The 21431-nt window shown below is 40.5% G+C and overlaps 1 protein-coding gene across 1 annotated transcript in view; it reads left to right on the top strand.

Annotated features, from left to right (window-relative positions):
- Positions 1-1743: 1743 nt before the first annotated feature.
- The window catches only part of LOC117287932 (monoacylglycerol lipase ABHD2-like), a 29447-nt gene continuing 9759 nt past the window's right edge, over positions 1744-21431 (top strand). The window contains exons 1-4 of the mRNA XM_033768568.1: positions 1744-1945; positions 2645-2963; positions 5817-5978; positions 8398-8573. Coding sequence (XP_033624459.1) covers positions 5821-5978; positions 8398-8573 — 334 coding nt within the window. The 5' untranslated portion in view covers positions 1744-1945; positions 2645-2963; positions 5817-5820. The remainder of the gene's footprint in view (positions 1946-2644; positions 2964-5816; positions 5979-8397; positions 8574-21431) is intronic.

Raw genomic sequence — 21431 nt, 5'->3', positions numbered from 1 at the left:
GATTTCTACCTTTTGGTGACCCCTGGGGTTATATATTCCAATGAGCTTTTGGGAACAGTATCCAAAGCACTAGAGAAGTAGACCAATGAGCAGGATTTCTTTATTTGTGGGAAAAAATATTGTCTCATTTTCTTCACCAGGCCGACATAAAAAGACTGAATTCAGCCCGAAAGTGTGAACAATCTCATCCCTGGTAATAGTATTGTGTCCACCATCTCAAAATGGCCTTTGGACATCAATTATTGGGGCGAGTTCTCCCAATTCCATAAGCTAGCACATGCTTAGTGCATTAATTAAAAAAAAAACAATAAGTCTGCACGCAGTTGCGTGACAACCATGTTTTTACCGATCCCACTTAAAACACAAAAATAAATGGTATTGACATTACAGCGTATGTTAACATTGCACATGATGTCATTAAGAAGCCCATTGGAAAATAAAATGTACTAATCAATAATGTCAGTAAATGTAAGATATCGCTATAGTTCATATTGGCGGGCTATCCTAACTGAACATGTTTAAGGGCATTGGACATGTTTGGTAATTATATCAAAGACCAGTACTCTCAAACCTGTGAAAATTTGCGATCAATTGGTAATCGAAGAGAATAATGAAAAAAAAAATCCTTGTTGCATTACTGTGCAAAAAAAGGTTTATCGAAATCTTTTATTATTTTAGTGATAAATTAACTCTTTTTCACAAACTACGTTACTTCATCAGATGAAGCCGTCTCTCACAATTATCAGCTCAATTGCTTGTCCAAATAATTTTTAATGCGAACAATTATTTTAAGTAATAACCAAATAAATAGTGTCCACTGCGCCTCTAAAATACCTTTATGCTACATATTATAATGGTAGCCTATTCAACTGAAATGTAATGTAAAATATCAAATGATCCAATCGAAAAATATGGATTACAATCGAAAAATATGGATTACGGATCAATACGGATTTTCTTAATCAACCCCAATGACCCACCGTTATTGCAGCCAATGAAACAAATTTTTGACTAATTATTAATCGTCCAGTTTTAGCAAAAGCAAGTTTTATACACAGACAGGTCGATTGACTTAGTCTACATACCGTTTAGGCAGTTTATAAGGGTCTCAGAATCTTCAGTTAAACACTTTATATTATAGGCTTTTTTATTAATCAATAACAAATTCTGTGGTTTCACGGTGTGAAAACATAATAATGAACAGAAACAGGCAACAAATTTGACAACATCTGGGAAGGTTATTAGTTTTGAAACAAAAAAGTATGGAATCCATATTGCAAATGAGGTATACAGGTCTTCCTAAGGTACTGCATTAGGTTTTAACCAGTTTATTTGAACAAAATTGTTGCTAACATCTTTTTCAATCAATCTTTAGCCATTTCTCCAAAATGTAAAAATGACATCAGGGAGTCATAACAAATTCATTGATGTCCTAAAGTTGGCCATTTCATATTCTATAGGGGGGATCAAGAATCATAGATGTTGGTTTTTTGAGGGGAAGGAATCCAATTCGCACTCATGAACTTAATTAGCACATACATTAAAATAAAATGTCTCGTTTTTCTCAATGTGATTGTAATATTTATACTAGATTGGATTTGTCTCTTTCCATCATCCGTTCGCTCTTTCCGCTTTCATGTTTTCCTGTTGCATCCCATAAGTTGTCACTTTATCAGTTTCTTGATCCATCCACAGTGTGAATGCAGTGATGCCGTAAATGATGTAAACACACATTCGCTTCTCTTTGATGGGAAGTTATGATGTCAGCAAAACAACAACATGTCTATTGGACTGAAATTATCTTTGACGTCCTGTGGCGTCACTATTGAAAAAAAACACAACAAACTTCATTCTGTAAAAGAAGACAACTCCTGAAATGGATCACCGGAAGCGGGGGTTGTAGGCCTATGTTTCGCAAGTAAAAACTGACAAGGATGAATGGCAGGTAAATGAAAAATAATAATGTACTGACATTAACATGAGACAGTCACGACGGTTATTTTGTTGTTTATTAGTCAGTAATTGAGAGACACATTAATGTTTATAACGTAGGAAAGTAATTGTAATGATCGAGGCGCCTACCCAAAACGTTCGCCATCATCACGCCCAAATTGCTTATCTTATAGCAGGCTGAATTTGCACGGTGGCATTGGTATAAAAGGTTTGCGGTAAAGCCTAATACCATGTAAATATGCCCATCTCTGTTTGAGTAATAATCTCTGTTTGGGTTATACTTGCTTATAATCTGTAAGTTGTTTCTGTTGGCTGAAACCACCGGTTCTTTTCAGAAGACCCGCAAAGATATTCACATGGTACCGCGAACCTCCCTTTCTGCTTATGTTGTTGATCTTTGCACGTCATATTATTCAGGAAAATTTTTAGATTTGTTTTAGATATAGTATATTCTATTTTTAACATGAGAATTCGGTCCAATATACTTTAGTTGACTGTCTGCTTTGATTGCAAGAGAAGTTATATTTTTGCGGCCTTTTATCTTTTTAATTATTTCTCCCCCATGCATTGCCATTTTATTTTCACCGCTCAATTGGAAACTTGTTGTAAACGTGTACATGTTTAATCAAATAATAATCAAATTTAGTTATTTCTGTAACCGGATGCCATGGCAAATGGTGACTTTTTCAAGGACTAAAATAAACACCTCAAAACAAGGACCAGCGCCCTCACTCGGAACAGCACTACATTTTGTTCGGATACTTATTCCCGTATACACCGGTAACCAGTGACCGTGGTATGGATACGGATGGATGGATGGATGCAGCGTAGATGCACAGTGCAGCGTGCCATCCATCACGTACGGAGCATCCCTCGTCATGCAGCAGACAGTTAGTGGGTGTACTCTCTGTTTTTTGTTATCCGTATCCGGCGGCGATTGTCGTTTCTCCTACACCAGCTCCCAGCATCCACCATCTCCAGCTTTAATACCAGACTGTTTAATACACAAGGTAAGTTTCTCCCCTGGAGGCATCAGTATTCAGTCCATAGCTTAGCATGTCATAAGGTATGCTAAGTGAAAGAATAGGTGCAGAAAAGTCAGGTTTAGTTTTTATTTTAGTTTTTGTTTTTGGACATCGACACTCCACAATTTTTGGTAAAGTTTCCGTACGGCGCCACCACTTTTTCATTCAATATGAAATAATAGGATAACTTTCCGTACGACGCCACCACTTTTTTTACCTCAATGAGATATCCTTTCTGGTAATAACTAAGTACTAACTAGTGAAAAAAGTGGTGGCGCCATACGGCTTCACATTCCATGCTGTCACCACCACCACTACCAATGATTGATGGTAAAACTACAATGGAAAACCGTCATGGCTCTGCTTACCGTAACTTACAGAATCGGCGCTTACGGAAGCAGGGAATTCTGTGCTTACGGTTACGGCAAGCGTATTTCACGGGTTAGCGACGAATTTTGGCTTCTGCGCGTGCGTACTCCCCGTTACTAGGCATTCTAGGCTTACAAGGCTAGCGCAGAAATTTGGCGCTTGCACGTAAGCGGGGAATCGTGATCGTAAGCGCAGAATTCGGCGGTAAGCAGAGCCATGAAATTGGGCCCTGATGTGTGAAACTCACTTCAGTACAGTACATGCAACGCGCCTACCATGCCTACCATGGATGGAGCATCAGTATACCGGTGTGTGGTGGTCAGTGGTGCATGGCTGGGTTAGTCAGGGACTGTACAGTAGAAAGTTCCATATAAAAATTGTTCCCAAATTGCCTACACATGGTGACACTGACAGCGCCCATTACAAATTGTAATGTATTGTAATACAATACAATGCACCATAAATAGTTTTAATGAACGACTTTTGTCCATGTTGTTTGCTGCACCTGCTGTGTAAAGTTTGCATTCCAGCCAAAATAATGTGTCGGTAGGCCCTAATATTCCAGAGTAGGTTTCTGCTCTAGTATAGCCATGGAGGTCCATTGTATAGCCTACCTCCATGATAGTCTAGCCGGTAGGAAGGGGAAGGTGACCACCACAGACTTATCCTACAACATGTCGAACTATGAATGACGTTCGTTCTGCTATGTCTGCTATCAACGATAGTATCGTGAGGTCTAGTATACAAAAGCAGAACGAACCGCATCTAGCTAGTTTCAGGAGTAATTCCAGCCAAAATGCTTGGGCCACCCATTCCTAACGTTACATAAAGCCATTCCCCTGTACACTTCCAACTGACAATAATCATTCTCTCCCCCGTTCCCTCCAACATTGAACATTGAACCTATGGATCTGGTTGTTACTGTACAATCACCTGGAGTGGCTATCACCTACATACGCATGGGTTAAATAGTGCTTTTAAATTTTAAAGTGAGCCCCCCTTGATTTAATTCAGAAATGTTTAGTTTGTCAAGGAGAGTTTTGAAAGTGATGACTGATTTGGTTGATACTACTACATGTACATGTAGCTACTACAGACCATGGAAGTCAGGCTAGGTAACTGCCTAGACTCTGTATAATGTTATCATATCATCATTATCACTAGTTGCAATAATTGTAATCCTCCCTGTGGCTGGTGGAGGATTATGTGTTGCAACACCATCTATAGTATCACTATTTCTAGCCCCCTTTCAATGTTCAAAGGTGCAATCTGTCAAACCTGAATTATATTTTACTCGTTAGCAAATCAACCGTATTAAATAGAAACATCACACAAACCTTTCTGTGTTTTTTTTTACAAAGTTGAAGAAATTGTAGCTTTGGATGTGGGAGGAAATCCCCAAATAAAGAAATTTTAACCCTTGACCCAGTGACTGAGGCACTGTAGTACTTGACACTCCTTTTGTTATAATTTTCACTTCTGCAGTCGTACTAAAAAAAAAAAAAACGAAGAAAGAAAACAGCAGCGCCCCAGTAAGGCCCCCGGAGGCAACAGAGGCCCATCCGTTGCCCCTGGTCAATGCCTTGGGTTTCCCTTAAAATGTTCCCTTCCATTAAAGGAGAAATAACAGCAAATAATTTTAACCATGAAGAAAATGGTTCAAATAAAATTATCCTCAGTCGATGATGGTTACATCGGCTCAGCAAGTTCTCTTTAAAGTGGTCTGAATGCTGGCATGCAATGTTTAAAGGCAGTGGTACCCTCCTAAACTTAGGATGGGCTCAATGCGTCCTGTAGCCTACGTCTTTGGATAGGGAACTTAAAGGCAGTGGACACTATTGGTAACTTTACTCAAAATAATTATTAGCATAAAACCGAACTTGGTAAAGAGTAATGGGGAGCTGTTGATAGTATAATACACTGTGAGAAATGGCTCCCTGTGAAGTAACGTAGTTTTCGAGAAAGAAGTAGTTTTCCACGAATTTGATTTCGAGACCTCAGATTTAGAATTTGAAGTCTCGAAATCAAGCATCTGAAAGCACACAACTTCGTGTGACAAGGGTGTTTTTTCTTTCATTATTATCTCGCAACTTTGACGACCGATTGAGGTCAAATTTTCACAGGTTTCTTATTTCATGTATGTACATGTACATGTATGTTGAGATACACCAAGTGAGAAGACTAGTCTTTGACAATTACCATAATAGTGTCCAGTGTCTTTAACTCGCCCCAAGTCCTAAGATTAATCCTTAGCTTGATGAGTTTGGTGAAATCGACGGCAATAACGTTGGGAGTGCTTTGAGACAGTGTGAAAAGCACATTATAAAAACTGGTTGTTGTTATTATTATTATAGAGTACTGAGTATACAGTGCTTGTGTTGCAAGTAAAACCAAAATAAATAATAAACTAATCTTGATCTTACTTATATTGTCTTTTTTATTTATTTTTTTACTTACCTCCTTCTGAAGCATCATGGAGACCTGGCTGATCTTATCCCTAACGGCAGTTATCTACATCATCGTAGTCAAGTTTCTAGGTTTGATTGAGAGGGCCGAGTCGCCCGCGATTTACCATGCAAATTCCACATTTGTTCACCGCCTCCTTGAGGCATGCCCCATGTTGAAAGAGCCGTAAGTAATGAGCACAATATGTCAATGATCTTTTGATAATCTGATTTCAGATTTGTTTTGTTTGCCTTCAGAGAAACACTTTAGTTATTATTTAAAGTAGAGTCATACTTAAAGTAAGAGTCATACTGGTAATATCCCCCCCAACCCCCACCCCCCAAAAAGGGTGTTAGTTCTATCCGAAATATTTTATTATCCTGTTTAAAGGCTGGTTCATACTTCCTGCTATTGCGACAACATTAATTTGCAACAGTTTGAAATGTGTTCAACTCTTGCAAAACATTCACAGCAAAGACAGGGCAGTGGCGTCAGAATTTATTTTGCGTTCATAAATACCTCAGACAGTTTCGCTATTCCTATTGGTGGAGAGCGCGTCACGTGGGTGTGTATAAACCTTTGTTTATGACCGGTAAAAAGTGTTAATTCATGGGCGTGGCACGCGACATTGCAGCTGTGTTTTTAAGACAGTTTCTTCATTCCTATTGGTCGAGAGCAACGGCTGAAACAATTGTGCCACATCACGCGATACGCCCACAGCATTCCCTTATTTATAAGGAGTTGTTTACCCGAGGACGGTGGAGGGAAAGGGATCCGCACGCTCTTTGCAATGAAAACGCAGGGAGAGTTTACTGGTTTGGGTATATTAAAGACGCTAGACACTATTGGTAATTGTCAAAGACCAGTCTTCTCACTTAGTGTATCTCAACATTTTGTGCATTAAGTAACAAACCTGTGAAAATTTTAGCTCATTTGGTAGTCGAAGTTGCAAGATAATAATGACAGAAAAAACACCCTTGTCACACGATGATGCTTGATTTTGAAATCAAACTCGTGGAAAATTTACTTCTTTCTCGAAAAAACTACGCTACTTCATGGGGAGCCATTTCTCACAATGTTTTATACTATCAACCTCTCCCCATTACTCATTACCAAGTAAGGTTTTATTCTAACAATCATTTTGAGTAATTACCGATAGTGTCCACTGCCTTTAAGGGCACTTTAAAGGACAGATTTACCCAAACCAAATAGTGCCCTATATAGTAGGCACATTTCTCACAATGTTTTATACTATCAACCGCTCCCCATTACTCATTACCAAGTAAGGTTTTATGCTAATAATTATTTTGAGTAATTACCAATAGTGTCCACTGCCTTTAAGGGCACTTTAAAGTACAGATTTACCCAAACCAAATAGTGCCCTATATTGTAGGCCCTATGTGTCCATTATAAACTGCTCACAAAAAGTAAGGAAACTTTTTTCATTCCAGTATATTTGTTATTATTTAATACTCTCTTTGTATATGGTATATATCAATGCAAAGCTGAACTGTTCCTCTTTAAAATGATACCACATTTGCAATGATTACATGTTGCTGAACTTGGCTACACGAATAACAATGAGCCAAAGTCACAAATCAAATGTGCCAAAATTACCGTTGTTATGTGAATGGTCAATAGGTAATGCTCAATAATCGAACCGATCAAGCTTTTCAGAACCATTAATGGTTTACAAAATGATTTGCACCAGTGAGCTCATCGGACATAAACCCTCATCTCATGAAAAACACCTTGTTTGATGGGTATTTGCAAGACGATTTTCTACAGCCGAATGCAGTCCCATACTTGCAGACTCTTGGACCAAATGCCATCTTTCAAGATGACAACCCTCGCCCCCATCGAGCCCGACTGGTGACTGACTACCTGAACAATTTTGGGGTGCAACGGATGGATTGGCCTGCTAACAGTCAAAACCTGAATCCCATGGAACATCTGTGGGACCAGCTTGGCCTTGCTGTCCACGCCAGAACCACCAACACATCAACTGTGGCTGACCTAACCAGGTTCCTTAATAAAGAATGGAACGCCATCCCTCATCATCAGCGCATCACAGGACTTGTGTGCAGCATGAGAAGAAGGTGCCAGGTTGTCATCAACGCCTTCGGATCATCCACTTGTTACTGAACTTTTTGTATCAATAAAGTGTATTAAGATCAGTAAGTTGTCTTGCTCTATACCAAATTTCTTGTCTCAGTAAAGTGGATTAAGATCAGTAAGTTGTCTTGCTTGTTTGAATTACAGTGTCATTTGATTGTTCACACGTTAACACAAAATTGCTAATTTTGGCACATTTGATTTGTGACTTTGTCTCATTCTCATTAACGTGGTCAAGTCCAGCAACATGTAATCATTGCAATTACGGTATCATTTTAAAGAGGAACAGTTCAGCTTTGCAATGATATATACCATATACAAAGAAAGTATTAAATAATAACAAATATACTGGATTGAAAAAAGTTTCCTTACTTTTTGTGAGCAGTTTACTTCTACATGGCTTATACAACAAGTAGACACTGTGTTCACCTGAAACTTTCACAAATGACCCTCATTGTATCTTGCTTGTATTGATGTTTCTATCTTCAAGGTATGTGCCTACTTTCCTATGGGGCAAGTCAGGCCACCTACAGACTGCCACCTATGCAAAGGTCGGAAGGTTCAACGCACCGAGACCTGTTGGAGAACGCTTTAGTTACATTATGCCGGATGGAGCCACCTGCACCTTTGATGTGTTTGAGCCAACTGCCAGCCATCCCTCTGGAGGTATTTCATATACAATGTATACGTAGGGTCTCTCTTTTAATGATAGTGGACACTATTAGTAATTGTCAAAGACCAGTTTTCTCACTTGGAGTATCCGAACATAAACATAAAATTACAAACCTGTGAAAATTTGAGCTCAATCGGTCGTCAAAGTTGCGAGATAATAATGAAAGAAAATACACCCTTGTCACACGAAGTTGTGTGCTTTACGATGGTTGATTTTGAGAGCTCAAATTCTAAACTTGAGTTCCCGAAATCAAATTCTCGAAAATTCTTCGCGACGTAAAAGGAAAACATCAGTGCAATTTTGAGTGATGCTTATGTGAGTTATTAATTCTACTTTTAAAATATCTTTCTAACCATATGCATTTCATATCAAACGACTTCAAACGCTTTTCCGTGTTCCTTTATAATTTTAATTTCAAGTGTTTCTGTTGCTTTTGCTTTACTAGCTGACATGAAGCTCTGTAATACATGTAGTCGACAGAGAGGTGATTTCTCCAGTTTGGAACTGAAATCTGTTGTTGGAAACCCAAAATCTCATTTACACAAATTATTTTATAAATTAGATCAAATTCATAAGAAAGTTTGGAGCTCCATGTTCTTATCGCCTATCTGGCTATGGCTCTATCAGCCAGTTTGATTCCCTATAACACTGGACTTGATAAACACAGGCTCCTTAGCAGCTTTGGCTACATCAGCCAATTTGAAGCTCAATTAACACAGTATCCTTTCTGACCGGCTATGGCTCTATTAGCCAGTCTGAGTCTATTTACTGGACTTGATAAACACAGGCTCCTTAGCAGCTTTGGCTACATCAGCCAGTTTGAAGCTCCATTAACACAGTATCCTTACCGACCGGCTATGGCTCTATTAGCCAGTCTGAGTCTATTTACTGGACTTGATAAACACAGGCTCCTTAGCAGCTTTGGCTACATCAGCCAGTTCGAAGCTCCATTAACACAGTATCCTTTCCGACCGGCTATGGCTCTATTAGCCAGTCTGAATCTCTTTACTGGACTGGATAAACACAGACTGCTTATCAGCTTTGGCTACATCAGCCAGTTTGAAGCTCAATTAACACAGTATCCTTACCGACAGGCTATGGCTCTATTGGCCAGTCTGAATCTCTTTACTGGACTGGATAAACACAGGCTCCTTAGCAGCTTTGGCTACATCAGCCAGTTTGAAGCTCCATTAACACAGTATCTTTTCCGACCAGCTATGGCTCTATTAGCCAGTCTGAATCTCTTTACTGGACTGGATAAACACAGGCTCCTTAGCAGCTTTGGCTACATCAGCCAGTTTGAAGCTCCACTAACACAGTATCCTTTCCGACTGGCTATGGCTCTATTAGCCAGTCTGAGTCTATTTACTGGACTTGATAAACACGGGCTCCTTAGCAGCTTTGGCTACATCAGCCAGTTTGAAGCTCCATTAATACAGTATCCTTTCCGACCGGCTATGGCTCTATTAGCCAGTCTGAATCTCTTTACTGGACTGGATAAACACAGGCTCCTTAGCAGCTTTGGCTACATCAGCCAGTTTGAAGCTCAATTAACACAGTATCCTTTCTGACCGGCTATGGCTCTATTAGCCAGTCTGAGTCTATTTACTGGACTGGATAAACACAGGCTCCTTAGCAGCTTTGGCTACATCAGCCAGTTTGAAGCTCCATTAACACAGTATCCTTTCCGACCGGCTATGGCTCTATTAGCCAGTCTGAATCTCTTTACTGGACTGGATAAACACAGGCTCCTTAGCAGCTTTGGCTACATCAGCCAGTTTGAAGCTCAATTAACACAGTATCCTTACCGACAGGCTATGGCTCTATTAGCCAGTCTGAGTCTATTTACTGGACTGGATAAACATAGGCTCCTTAGCAGCTTTGGCTACATCAGCCAGTTTGAAGCTTTATTTACACAGTATCCTTTCTGACCGGCTATGGCTCTATTAGCCAGTCTGAGTCTATTTACTGGACTTGATAAACACAGGCTCCTTAGCAGCTTTGGCTACATCAGCCAGTTTGAAGCTCAATTAACACAGTTTCCTTTTATTTAGCCAGTCTGAATCTGTTTACTGGACTTGATAAACATAGGCTCCTTAGCAACTTTGGCTAAATGCCAGTTTGAATCTTTATGTTCTTACCGCCTATCTGCCTAGATAACATTCATACATTTGGCCAACGTTGGTGTTTAGTCGGCACTGTTGGCGTTTGCCCCATGTTGGCACTATGTCGCCACAATCGGCATTGGCACTATGTTTGGTTCTGACATTTGGCCAACGTTGGCTGTAGGTCAGCAGAATCACCTTCGTTTTACACTGGCGATCAATGTTGAGCCAACTTTGTTTTTTAGTAATTAAACAATATTCGGCATTGTGTTGGTATCAGACATAGAACCAATGTTGGCAGTGGACACTATTGGCAATTACTCAAAATAATTGAAGTCGAGTAGTTTTCGAGAAAGAAGTAATTTTCCACAAATTTGATTTCGAGACCTCAGATTTGGAACTTGAGGTCTCGAAACCAAGCATCTGAAAGCACACAACCCCGTATGACAATGATGTTTTTTCTTTCATTGTTATCTCGCAACTTGAATGCCCGATCTCAAATTTTCACAGGTTTGTTATTTTATGAAATGTTGAGATACACCAAGTGAGAAGACTTATAATATATAATTATATAACTAAACTTCCGTTGAATTTGTACCCATGGTTGTGATATTGATTATCAGTTATTCCAAATTATTACATTATTGCAATCAAGATTTATTAATATCTACAATTTTGGGGGTATTTTATAGCAAAAAAAACCCCATCAAGTTACATTACTTTGTCAGTTTTTAATTGTTTTCACAATCTTTTAAAGCCATCTTGTGGCACAATTTGACACCCTGCCTTGAAAATTGCATATTATGACCAATGTCAGTTTAATGTTGGCCCAATGGTGCGCCGTTACAAAATCAGTAGGCCTATTGGCACAGAACAGTTTTTTATACCATTATTTGCTAAAATAGCATGCCACTTCGAAACCAGTGTTGGCCCGAAAATGTTTTCTATACCATTTTGCCAAAATGGCGTGGCGCTAAAAAAAACAGTCTTGTCCAAGAAAAGATTTTCTATGGTGCAGAGCTACAAAACCAGTATTGGCCTAATAGAGTTTTTCTACAATTTTGCCAAAATGGTGTGCCACCAAAAAACAGTAGACAGATGTCAGAAAAAAAAAAAGAAAAAAAAGGTGCGGTGCATAAAAAAAAAATAATAATAATTATCAGACGAAAATTCAACCAGCAATGTAACTCGTAAGTTTTTATTAATAAGATAACAATACAAAAAGTATATCAATTATATTAAATTTAAATGAAATTACTTCCACATGCCATAAAAGAATCCATTACAATAAAGTGTAGCTGTCCATGATAAACAAAACAAATAAAAAAAGAAAAAACAGCAGCAATGAAAAAATTAATTTAAAAATTAAAAATTGAAAGGAGTCTATAACTGAAACAAACCAGTATTGGCCAGTACAGGCAAACCTCTGTCCTAACTACAGCGAGGCAGCCGAAAAGCCATGGGACATGATACCCACAATGGTACTCTAGAAAATGTTGAGGTTTATAATGCTCTAAGGTGCATTGTGAGCATGTACTAGGCTCATTTTACATGGTTGTAATTGTACATTGTTGTTGCCAGGCATATGATAGGCTTTCAAAAAATAAAAAAATATATACGTAAAATTGTGTATATTTATTTTTTTAAGATTGTTTTTTTTTAGCGGTTATCATTTCAAAAACACGTGGCATTCTGCAGAATAGTTGCATGCCTGTATATAAGGCTTAATGGCTGACGTAGCAAAAGCTGCTAAGGACCCTTTATTTATCTGGTCCAGTGTAGGGATTCAAACTGGCTGATAGAGCCATAGCCAATAAGAATACTATGTTATTGTAATATGGAGCTTCAAACTGGCTGATGTAGCCAGAGCTGCTTAAATAAGGAGCCTTCAGTTATTCGGTCTAGTGTAGAGATTCAGTCTGGCTGATAGAGCCATAGCCGGTACGTATACTATGTTATTGTAATATGGAGCTTCAAACTGGCTGATGTAGCCAGAGCTGCTTAAATAAGGAGCCTTCAGTTATTCAGTCTAGTGTAGAGATTCAGTCTGGCTGATAGAGCCATAGCTGGTACGTATACTATGTTATTGTAATATGGAGCTTCAAACTGGCTGATGTAGCCAGAGCTGCATAAATAAGGAGCCTTCAGTTATTCAGTCTAGTGTAGAGATTCAGTCTGGCTGATAGAGCCATAGCCGGTACGTATACTATGTTATTGTAATATGGAGCTTCAAACTGGCCGATGTAGCCAAAGCTGCAAGGGACCTACATGTACATGTAGCTGTGTTTATCCAGTCTCGTGTAGAGATTCAGTCTGGCTGATAGAGCCATAGCCGGTACGGATACTGTACTGTAATATGGAGCTTCAAACTGGCTGATGAAGCCAAAGCTGCAAGAGACCTACATGTAACTGTGTTTATCCAGTCTAGTGTAGAGATTCAGTCTGGCTGATAGAGCCATAGCCGGTACAGATACTGTGTTATTTTTTTGTAATATGGAGCTTCAAACTGGCTGATGTAGCCAAAGCTGCAAAGAACCTAGCTGTGTTTAAATCCAGTCTCGTGTAGAGATTCAGTCTGGCTGATAGAGCCATAGATGGTACGGATACTGTGTTATTGTAATATGGAGCTTCAAACTGGCTGATGTAGCCGGTACGGATACTGTGTTATTGTAATATGGAGCTTCAAACTGGCTAATGTAGCCAGAGCTGCTTAAATAAGGAGCCTTCAGTTATTCAGTCTAGCATGCCTAGGGTAGAGATTCAGTCTGGCTGATAGAGCCATAGCCGGTACGGATACTATACTATTGTAATATGGAGCTTCAAACTGGCCGATGTAGCCAAAGCTGCAAGGGACCTACATGTACATGTAGCTGTGTTTATCCAGTCTAGTGTAGAGATTCAGTCTGGCTGATAGAGCCATAGCCGGTACAGATACTGTGTTATTTTTTTGTAATATGGAGCTTCAAACTGGCTGATGTAGCCAAAGCTGCAAAGAACCTAGCTGTGTTTAAATCCAGTCTCGTGTAAAAATTCAGTCTGGCTGATAGAGCCATAGATGGTACGGATACTGTGTTATTGTAATATGGAGCTTCAAACTGGCTGATGTAGCCGGTACGGATACTGTGTTATTGTAATATGGAGCTTCAAACTGGCTAATGTAGCCAGAGCTGATTAAATAAGGAGCCTTCAGTTATTCAGTCTAGCATGCCTAGGGTAGAGATTCAGTCTGGCTGATAGAGCCATAGCCGGTACGGATACTGTACTATTGTAATATGGAGCTTTAAACTGGCCGATGTAGCCAAAGCTGCAAGGGACCTACATGTACATGTAGCTGTGTTTATCCAGTCTAGTGTAGAGATTCAGTCTGGCTGATAGAGCCATAGCCGGTACAGATACTGTGCTATTTTTTTGTAATATGGAGCTTCAAATTGGCTGATGGAGCCAAAGCTGCAAAGAACCTAGCTGTGTTTAAATCCAGTCTCGTGTAGAGATTCAGTCTGGCTGATAGAGCCATAGCCGGTACGTATACTATGTTATTGTAATATGGAGCTTCAAACTGGCCGATGTAGCCAAAGCTGCAAGGGACCTACATGTACATGTAGCTGTGTTTATCCAGTCTCGTGTAGAGATTCAGTCTGGCTGATAGAGCCATAGCCGGTACGGATACTGTACTATTGTAATATGGAGCTTCAAACTGGCTGATGAAGCCAAAGCTGCAAGAGACCTACATGTAACTGTGTTTATCCAGTCTAGTGTAGAGATTCAGTCTGGCTGATAGAGCCATAGCCGGTACAGATTCTGTGTTATTTTTTTGTAATATGGAGCTTCAAACTGGCTGATGTAGCCAAAGCTGCAAAGAACCTAGCTGTGTTTAAATCCAGTCTCGTGTAGAGATTCAGTCTGGCTGATAGAGCCATAGCCGGTACGTATACTATGTTATTGTAACATGGAGCTTCAAACTGGCTGATGTAGCCAAAGCTGCAAGGGACCTACATGTACATGTAGCTGTGTTTATCCAGTCTCGTGTAGAGATTCAGTCTGGCTGATAGAGCCATAGCCGGTACGGATACTGTACTATTGTTATATGGAGCTTCAAACTGGCTGATGAAGCCAAAGCTGCAAGAGACCTACATGTAACTGTGTTTATCCAGTGTAGTGTAGAGATTCAGTCTGGCTGATAGAGCCATAGCCGGTACAGATACTGTGTTATTTTTTTGTAATATGGAGCTTCAAACTGGCTGATGTAGCCAAAGCTGCAAAGAACCTAGCTGTGTTTAAATCCAGTCTCGTGTAGAGATTCAGTCTGGCTGATAGAGCCATAGATGGTACGGTTACTGTGTTATTGTAATATGGAGCTTCAAACTGGCTGATGTAGCCGGTACGGATACTGTGTTATTGTAATATGGAGCTTCAAACTGGCTAATGTAGCCAGAGCTGCTTAAATAAGGAGCCTTTAGTTATTCAGTCTAGCATGTCTAGGGTAGAGATTCAGTCTGGCTGATAGAGCCATAGCCGGTACGTATACTATGTTATTGTGATATGGAGCTTCAAACTGGCCGATGTAGCCAAAGCTGCAAGGGACCTACATGTACATGTAACTGTGTTTATCCAGTGTAGTGTAGAGATTCAGTCTGGCTGATAGAGCCATAGCCGGTACGGATACTGTACTATTGTTATATGGAGCTTCAAACTGGCTGATGAAGCCAAAGCTGCAAGAGACCTACATGTAACTGTGTTTATCCAGTGTAGTGTAGAGATTCAGTCTGGCTGATAGAGCCATAGCCGGTATAGATACTGTGTTATTTTTTTTGTAATATTGGGCTTCAAACTGGCTGATGTAGCCAAAGCTGCAAAGAACCTAGCTGTGTTTAAATCCAGTCTCGTGTAGAGATTCAGTCTGGCTGATAGAGCCATAGATGGTACGGATACTGTGTTATAATATGGAGCTTCAAACTGGCTGATGTAGCCGGTACGGATACTGTGTTATTGTAATATGGAGCTTCAAACTGGCTAATGTAGCCAGAGCTGCTTAAATAAGGAGCCTTCAGTTATTCAGTCTAGTATGTCTAGGGTAGAGATTCAGTCTGGCTGATAGAGCCATAGCTCTGGTACGGATACTGTACTATTGTAATATGGAGCTTCAAACTGGCCGATGTAGCCAAAGCTGCAAGGGACCTACATGTACATGTAGCTGTGTTTATCCAGTCTAGTGTAGAGATTCAGTCTGGCTGATAGAGCCATAGCCGGTACAGATACTGTGCTATTTTTTTGTAATATGGAGCTTCAAACTGGCTGATGGAGCCAAAGCTGCAAAGAACCTAGCTGTGTTTAAATCCAGTCTCGTGTAGAGATTCAGTCTGGCTGATAGAGCCATAGCCGGTACGGATACTGTGTTATTGTAATATGGAGCTTCAAACTGGCCGATGTAGCCAAAGCTGCAAGAGACCTACATGTAACTGTGTTTATCCAGTCTAGTGTAGAGATTCAGTCTGGCTGATAGAGCCATAGCCGGTACAGATACTGTGCTATTTCTTTGTAATGTGGAGCTTCGAACAGGCTGATGGAGCCAAAGCTGCACAGAACCTAGCTGTGTTTAAATCCAGTCTCGTGTAGAGATTCAGTCTGGCTGATAGAGCCATAGATGGTACGGATACTGTGTTATTGTAATATGGAGCTTCAAACTGGCTGATGTAGCCAGAGCTGCTTAAATAAGGAGCCTTCAGTTATTCAGTCTAGCATGTCTAGTGTAGAGATTCAGTCTGGCTGATAGAGCCATAGCCGGTACGGATACTGTACTATTGTAATATGGAGCTTCAAACTGGCCGATGTAGCCAAAGCTGCAAGGGACCTACATGTAGCTGTGTTTATCCAGTCTAGTGTAGAGATTCAGTCTGGCTGATAGAGCCATAGCCGGTACAGATACTGTGCTATATTTTTGTAATATGGAGATTCAAACTGGCTGATGTAGCCAAAGCTGCAAAGAACCTAGCTGTGTTTAAATCCAGTCTCTTGTAGAGATTCAGTCTGGCTGATAGAGCCATAGCCGGTACGGATACTAGTGTTATTGTAATATGGAGCTTCAAACTGGCCGATGTAGCCAAAGCTGCAAGGGACCTACATGTACATGTAGCTGTGTTTATCCAGTCTCGTGTAGAGATTCAGTCTGGCTGATAGAGCCATAGATGGTACGGATACTGTGTTATTGTAATATGGAGCTTCAAACTGGCTGATGTAGCCAGAGCTGCTTAAATAAGGAGCCTTCAGTTATTCAGTCTAGCATGTCTAGTGTAGAGATTCAGTCTGGCTGATAGAGCCATAGCCAGTACGTATACTATGTTATTGTAATATGAAGCTTCAAACTGGCTGATGTAGCCAAAGCTGCAAGGGACCTACATGTACATGTACAGCTGTGTTTATCCAGTCTCGTGTAGAGATTCAGTCTGGCTGATAGAGCCATAGCCGGTACGGATACTGTGTTATTGTAATATGGAGCTTCAAACTGGTCGATGTAGCCAAAGCTGCAAGGGACCTACATGTAGCTGTGTTTATCCAGTCTAGTGTAGAGATTCAGTCTGGCTGATGAGCCATAGCCGGTACAGATACTGTGCTATTTTTTTGTAATATGGAGCTTCAAACTGGCTGATGTAGCCAAAGCTGCAAAGAACCTAGCTGTGTTTAAATCCAGTCTCGTGTAGAGATTCAGTCTGGCTGATAGAGCCATAGATGGTACGGATACTGTGTTATTGTAATATGGAGCTTCAAACTGGCTGATGTAGCCAGAGCTGCTTAAATAAGGAGCCTTCAGTTATTCAGTCTAGCATGTCTAGTGTAGAGATTCAGTCTGGCTGATAGAGCCATAGCCGGTACGTATACTATGTTATTGTAATATGGAGCTTCAAACTGGCCGATGTAGCCAAAGCTGCAAGGGACCTACATGTACATGTAGCTGTGTTTATCCAGTCTCGTGTAGAGATTCAGTCTGGCTGATAGAGCCATAGCCGGTACGGATACTGTACTATTGTAATATGGAGCTTCAAACTGGCTGATGAAGCCAAAGCTGCAAGAGACCTACATGTAACTGTGTTTATCCAGTCTAGTGTAGAGATTCAGTCTGGCTGATAGAGCCATAGCCGGTACAGATACTGTGTTATTTTTTTGTAATAATGGAGCTTCAAACTGGCTGATGTAGCCAAAGCTGCAAAGAACCTAGCTGTGTTTAAATCCAGTCTCTTGTAGCGATTCAGTCTGGCTGATAGAGCCATAGCCGGTACGGATACTGTGTTATTGTAATATGGAGCTTCAAACTGGCTAATGTAGCCAGAGCTGCTTAAATAAGGAGCCTTCAGTTATTCAGTCTAGCATGTCTAGGGTAGAGATTCAGTCTGGCTGATAGAGCCATAGCTGGTACGGATACTGTACTATTGTAATATGGAGCTTCAAACTGGCCGATGTAGCCAAAGCTGCAAGGGACCTACATGTACATGTAGCTGTGTTTATCCAGTCTGGTGTAGAGATTCAGTCTGGCTGATAGAGCCATAGCCGGTACAGATACTGTGCTATTTTTTTGTAATATGGAGCTTCAAACTGGCTGATGGAGCCAAAGCTGCAAAGAACCTAGCTGTGTTTAAATCCAGTCTCGTGTAGAGATTCAGTCTGGCTGATAGAGCCATAGATGGTACGGATACTGTGTTATTGTAATATGGAGCTTCAAACTGGCTGATGTAGCCGGTACGGATACTGTGTTATTGTAATATGGAGCTTCAAACTGGCTAATGTAGCCAGAGCTGCTTAAATAAGGAGCCTTCAGTTATTCAGTCTAGCATGTCTAGGGTAGAGATTCAGTCTGGCTGACAGAGCCATAGCCGGTACAGATACTGTGCTATTTTTTTGTAATATGGAGCTTCAAACTGGCTTATGTAGCCAAAGCTGCAAAGAACTTAGCTGTGTTTAAATCCAGTCTCGTGTAGAGATTCAGTCTGGCTGATAGAGCCATAGCCGGTACGGATACTGTGTTATTGTAATATAGAGCTTCAAACTGGCCGATGTAGCCAAAGCTGCAAGAGACCTACATGTAACTGTGTTTATCCAGTCTAGTGTAGAGATTCAGTCTGGCTGATAGAGCCATAGCCGGTACAGATACTGTGTTGTTTTTTTGTAATATGGAGCTTCAAACTGGCTGATGTAGCCAAAGCTGCAAAGAACCTAGCTGTGTTTAAATCCAGTCTAGTGTAGAGATTCAAACTGGCTGATAGAGCCACAGCCAATAAGAATACAATGTTATGTAATATTGAGCTTCAAACTGGCTGATGTACATGTAGCCAAAGCTGTGGTTACCGTGGTCAAGTGGTTAGACTGCAGGACTTGCAACCGCTGATTTCACAATGACTAGAATAAATATTGTCGTCTAGTAATGAATCACAATTTCTTGATTTGTGCAATTCATAATCATAGCGTTAAACCAAATGTTTGTGAGAGAGATTGGCTGTTGCCAGCTTGGTGGTGATATCCCTTGTGGGAGTTTGCCGAGTTCCCTTGATTATTGGTATTTATAAGTAATGTAACTTAAAAGTAGATGTTTACAGACTCTTACTACTTGAATTAATCAGATCATTCAGTTCATGAACAGAAATATAAACTCAAAGTCAATATTTTTGAAAAATGATATGTTGGCTCAACGATGGGACAATGTTTAGCCTACATAAAGATTATTAGTGGGGCCAATGTTGGGCCAACTTTAACATTGGCCCAACGTTATGCCTACATGTATGAGCAAAAGTACATTGGGCCAATACTGGTAATCAACATTGGCCAAACATGAACATTTCATTGGTTCTACATTGGCCAATGTTTGTGTTGGGCCAACGTTGGCCAAATTTTAACATTGGCCCAACGGAACTCCTATGAGCAAAAGTATGTTGGGCCAACGTCGACAGCCAACATTGGCCCAATGAAACTGTTCTGTTGGCAGAATGATGTTGGCTCAATGTTTGATTACGTTGGCCTGATATTGGTTGAATGTGTTAACATACATGGGCAAGACATTGGCCCAATGTTGAGCCAATGTCTACATTGGGCCAACGTTGGGCCAACTTTTACTTTGGCCTAATCGGACCAATGACAATGAATGAGCAAAAGTTAGTTGAGCAAAAGTATGTTGGGCCAATGTTGACAACCAATGTTGACAACCAATGTTGGTCCAATGAAAGTGTTCCGTTGGCCCAACGTTGGTTCTACAGTATGTTGTGATGCTATCTGGGTGGATATGCCTCAATCAGCCAGTTTAATCCCTTCAATACTGGACTTGATAGCACAGTTTCCTTATAAGCTTTGGCAACATCAGCCAGTTTTAAGCTCCATATTACAATAACACAGTATCCGTACCGGCTATGGCTCTATCAGCCAGTTTGAATCTCTATACTGGACTGGATAAATAAAGGCTCTTTAGCAGCTTTGGCTTCATCAGGCAGTTATAGCTCCTATTACATTAACACAGAATTCTTACTGGCTTTGACTCTATCAGCCAGTCTGACTCTCTGCACTAGACTGGAGAGACACAGCTACGTCCTTTGCAGCTTTGGCTACATCAGCCAGTTTGTAGCTCCTTATTACATTCAACACAGTATCCGTACCGGCTATGGCTCTATCAGCCAGTCTGAATCTCTATACTAGACAGGATATACACAGGCTCCTTTGCAGCTTGTTTGTTTGTTTATTTGAATGATCTTCCCATCGAGGAAACTCAACAAACTCCCACAAGGGATATAAACACCAAGCTGGCAACAGCCAATCTCTCTCACAAACATTGGTTTTACGCTATGATTATGAAATACACAAATCAAAAAATTGTGATTCATTAGGCCTACTAGACAACAAAATTTATTCTAGTCATTGTGAAATCAGTGGTTAGCTGGGGGATTCGAACTCACAACCTTGTGGTTGCAAGTCCTGCAGTCTAACCACTTGACCACAGTAACCACAGTAACAGGCATGAGAATCTTCCGGTTTAAACCGGAATTCCGTTTTTTTTTCCTTTCAAAATTGTGGTCTCCGAGTTCGATGTGAATTTGCTATAAAATTCGGGGGGTAGGTTTTTGGGGGTATACATTTGGATTTCTCTACTCCCTCTTCTCTAGTCAGACAATGTATAGTTTACCTTTGTAATTGTTATTATCGCGGATCCCCACACGTCGTTCATGAAATACCGGCACCTAAACAATAAATTGCCGTCCAGCAGCTGGCCCAATTTACGGCTTGTTGTCTTCCTGGCATCGCGCATGCATGCAGCAGCAGCGACAGATGTATAAACTTGCCTCATTCCTTGCTTCGTTTATAGTGGTACGGTTCAATAATGTTTGCGTGTAATGCGCTTGCTGGTGCAGCAAAGATAACACGTGTGGAGACTTTTGAAAGTCTACTGAAAAAACAATGCACGTGTTTGCACCATGTGTACTGTGTACTGTGTACTGTGTACGTGCAGGTTTGCACACGAACCAATGAGCGACGCGGCACGAATCTGAGATCGCCGGCAGGTCGTGGTAAACTGGTACCTGTTATTGCCTCACAACCAGCGAAAGATATATTGGGAACCAGCGAACACACTGTACATCCGGACGACGTGCTTTCTTCATTGGTTCTATTTCTATGTTGGGGTCTAATCTCAACCTCGTTCCAGTTATACCCTATGCTGAATAACAACCTCTTTCACAAAAACACATCGCTCTCGCCAAATATATAGGCCTATATATA

Source organism: Asterias rubens, chromosome 3 (genome assembly GCF_902459465.1).
Source record: "Asterias rubens chromosome 3, eAstRub1.3, whole genome shotgun sequence".
NCBI lineage: Eukaryota > Metazoa > Echinodermata > Asteroidea > Forcipulatida > Asteriidae > Asterias > Asterias rubens.
The sequence above is the reverse complement of the archived record's forward strand: the minus strand, read 5'-3'. Positions and strand labels throughout refer to the sequence as shown.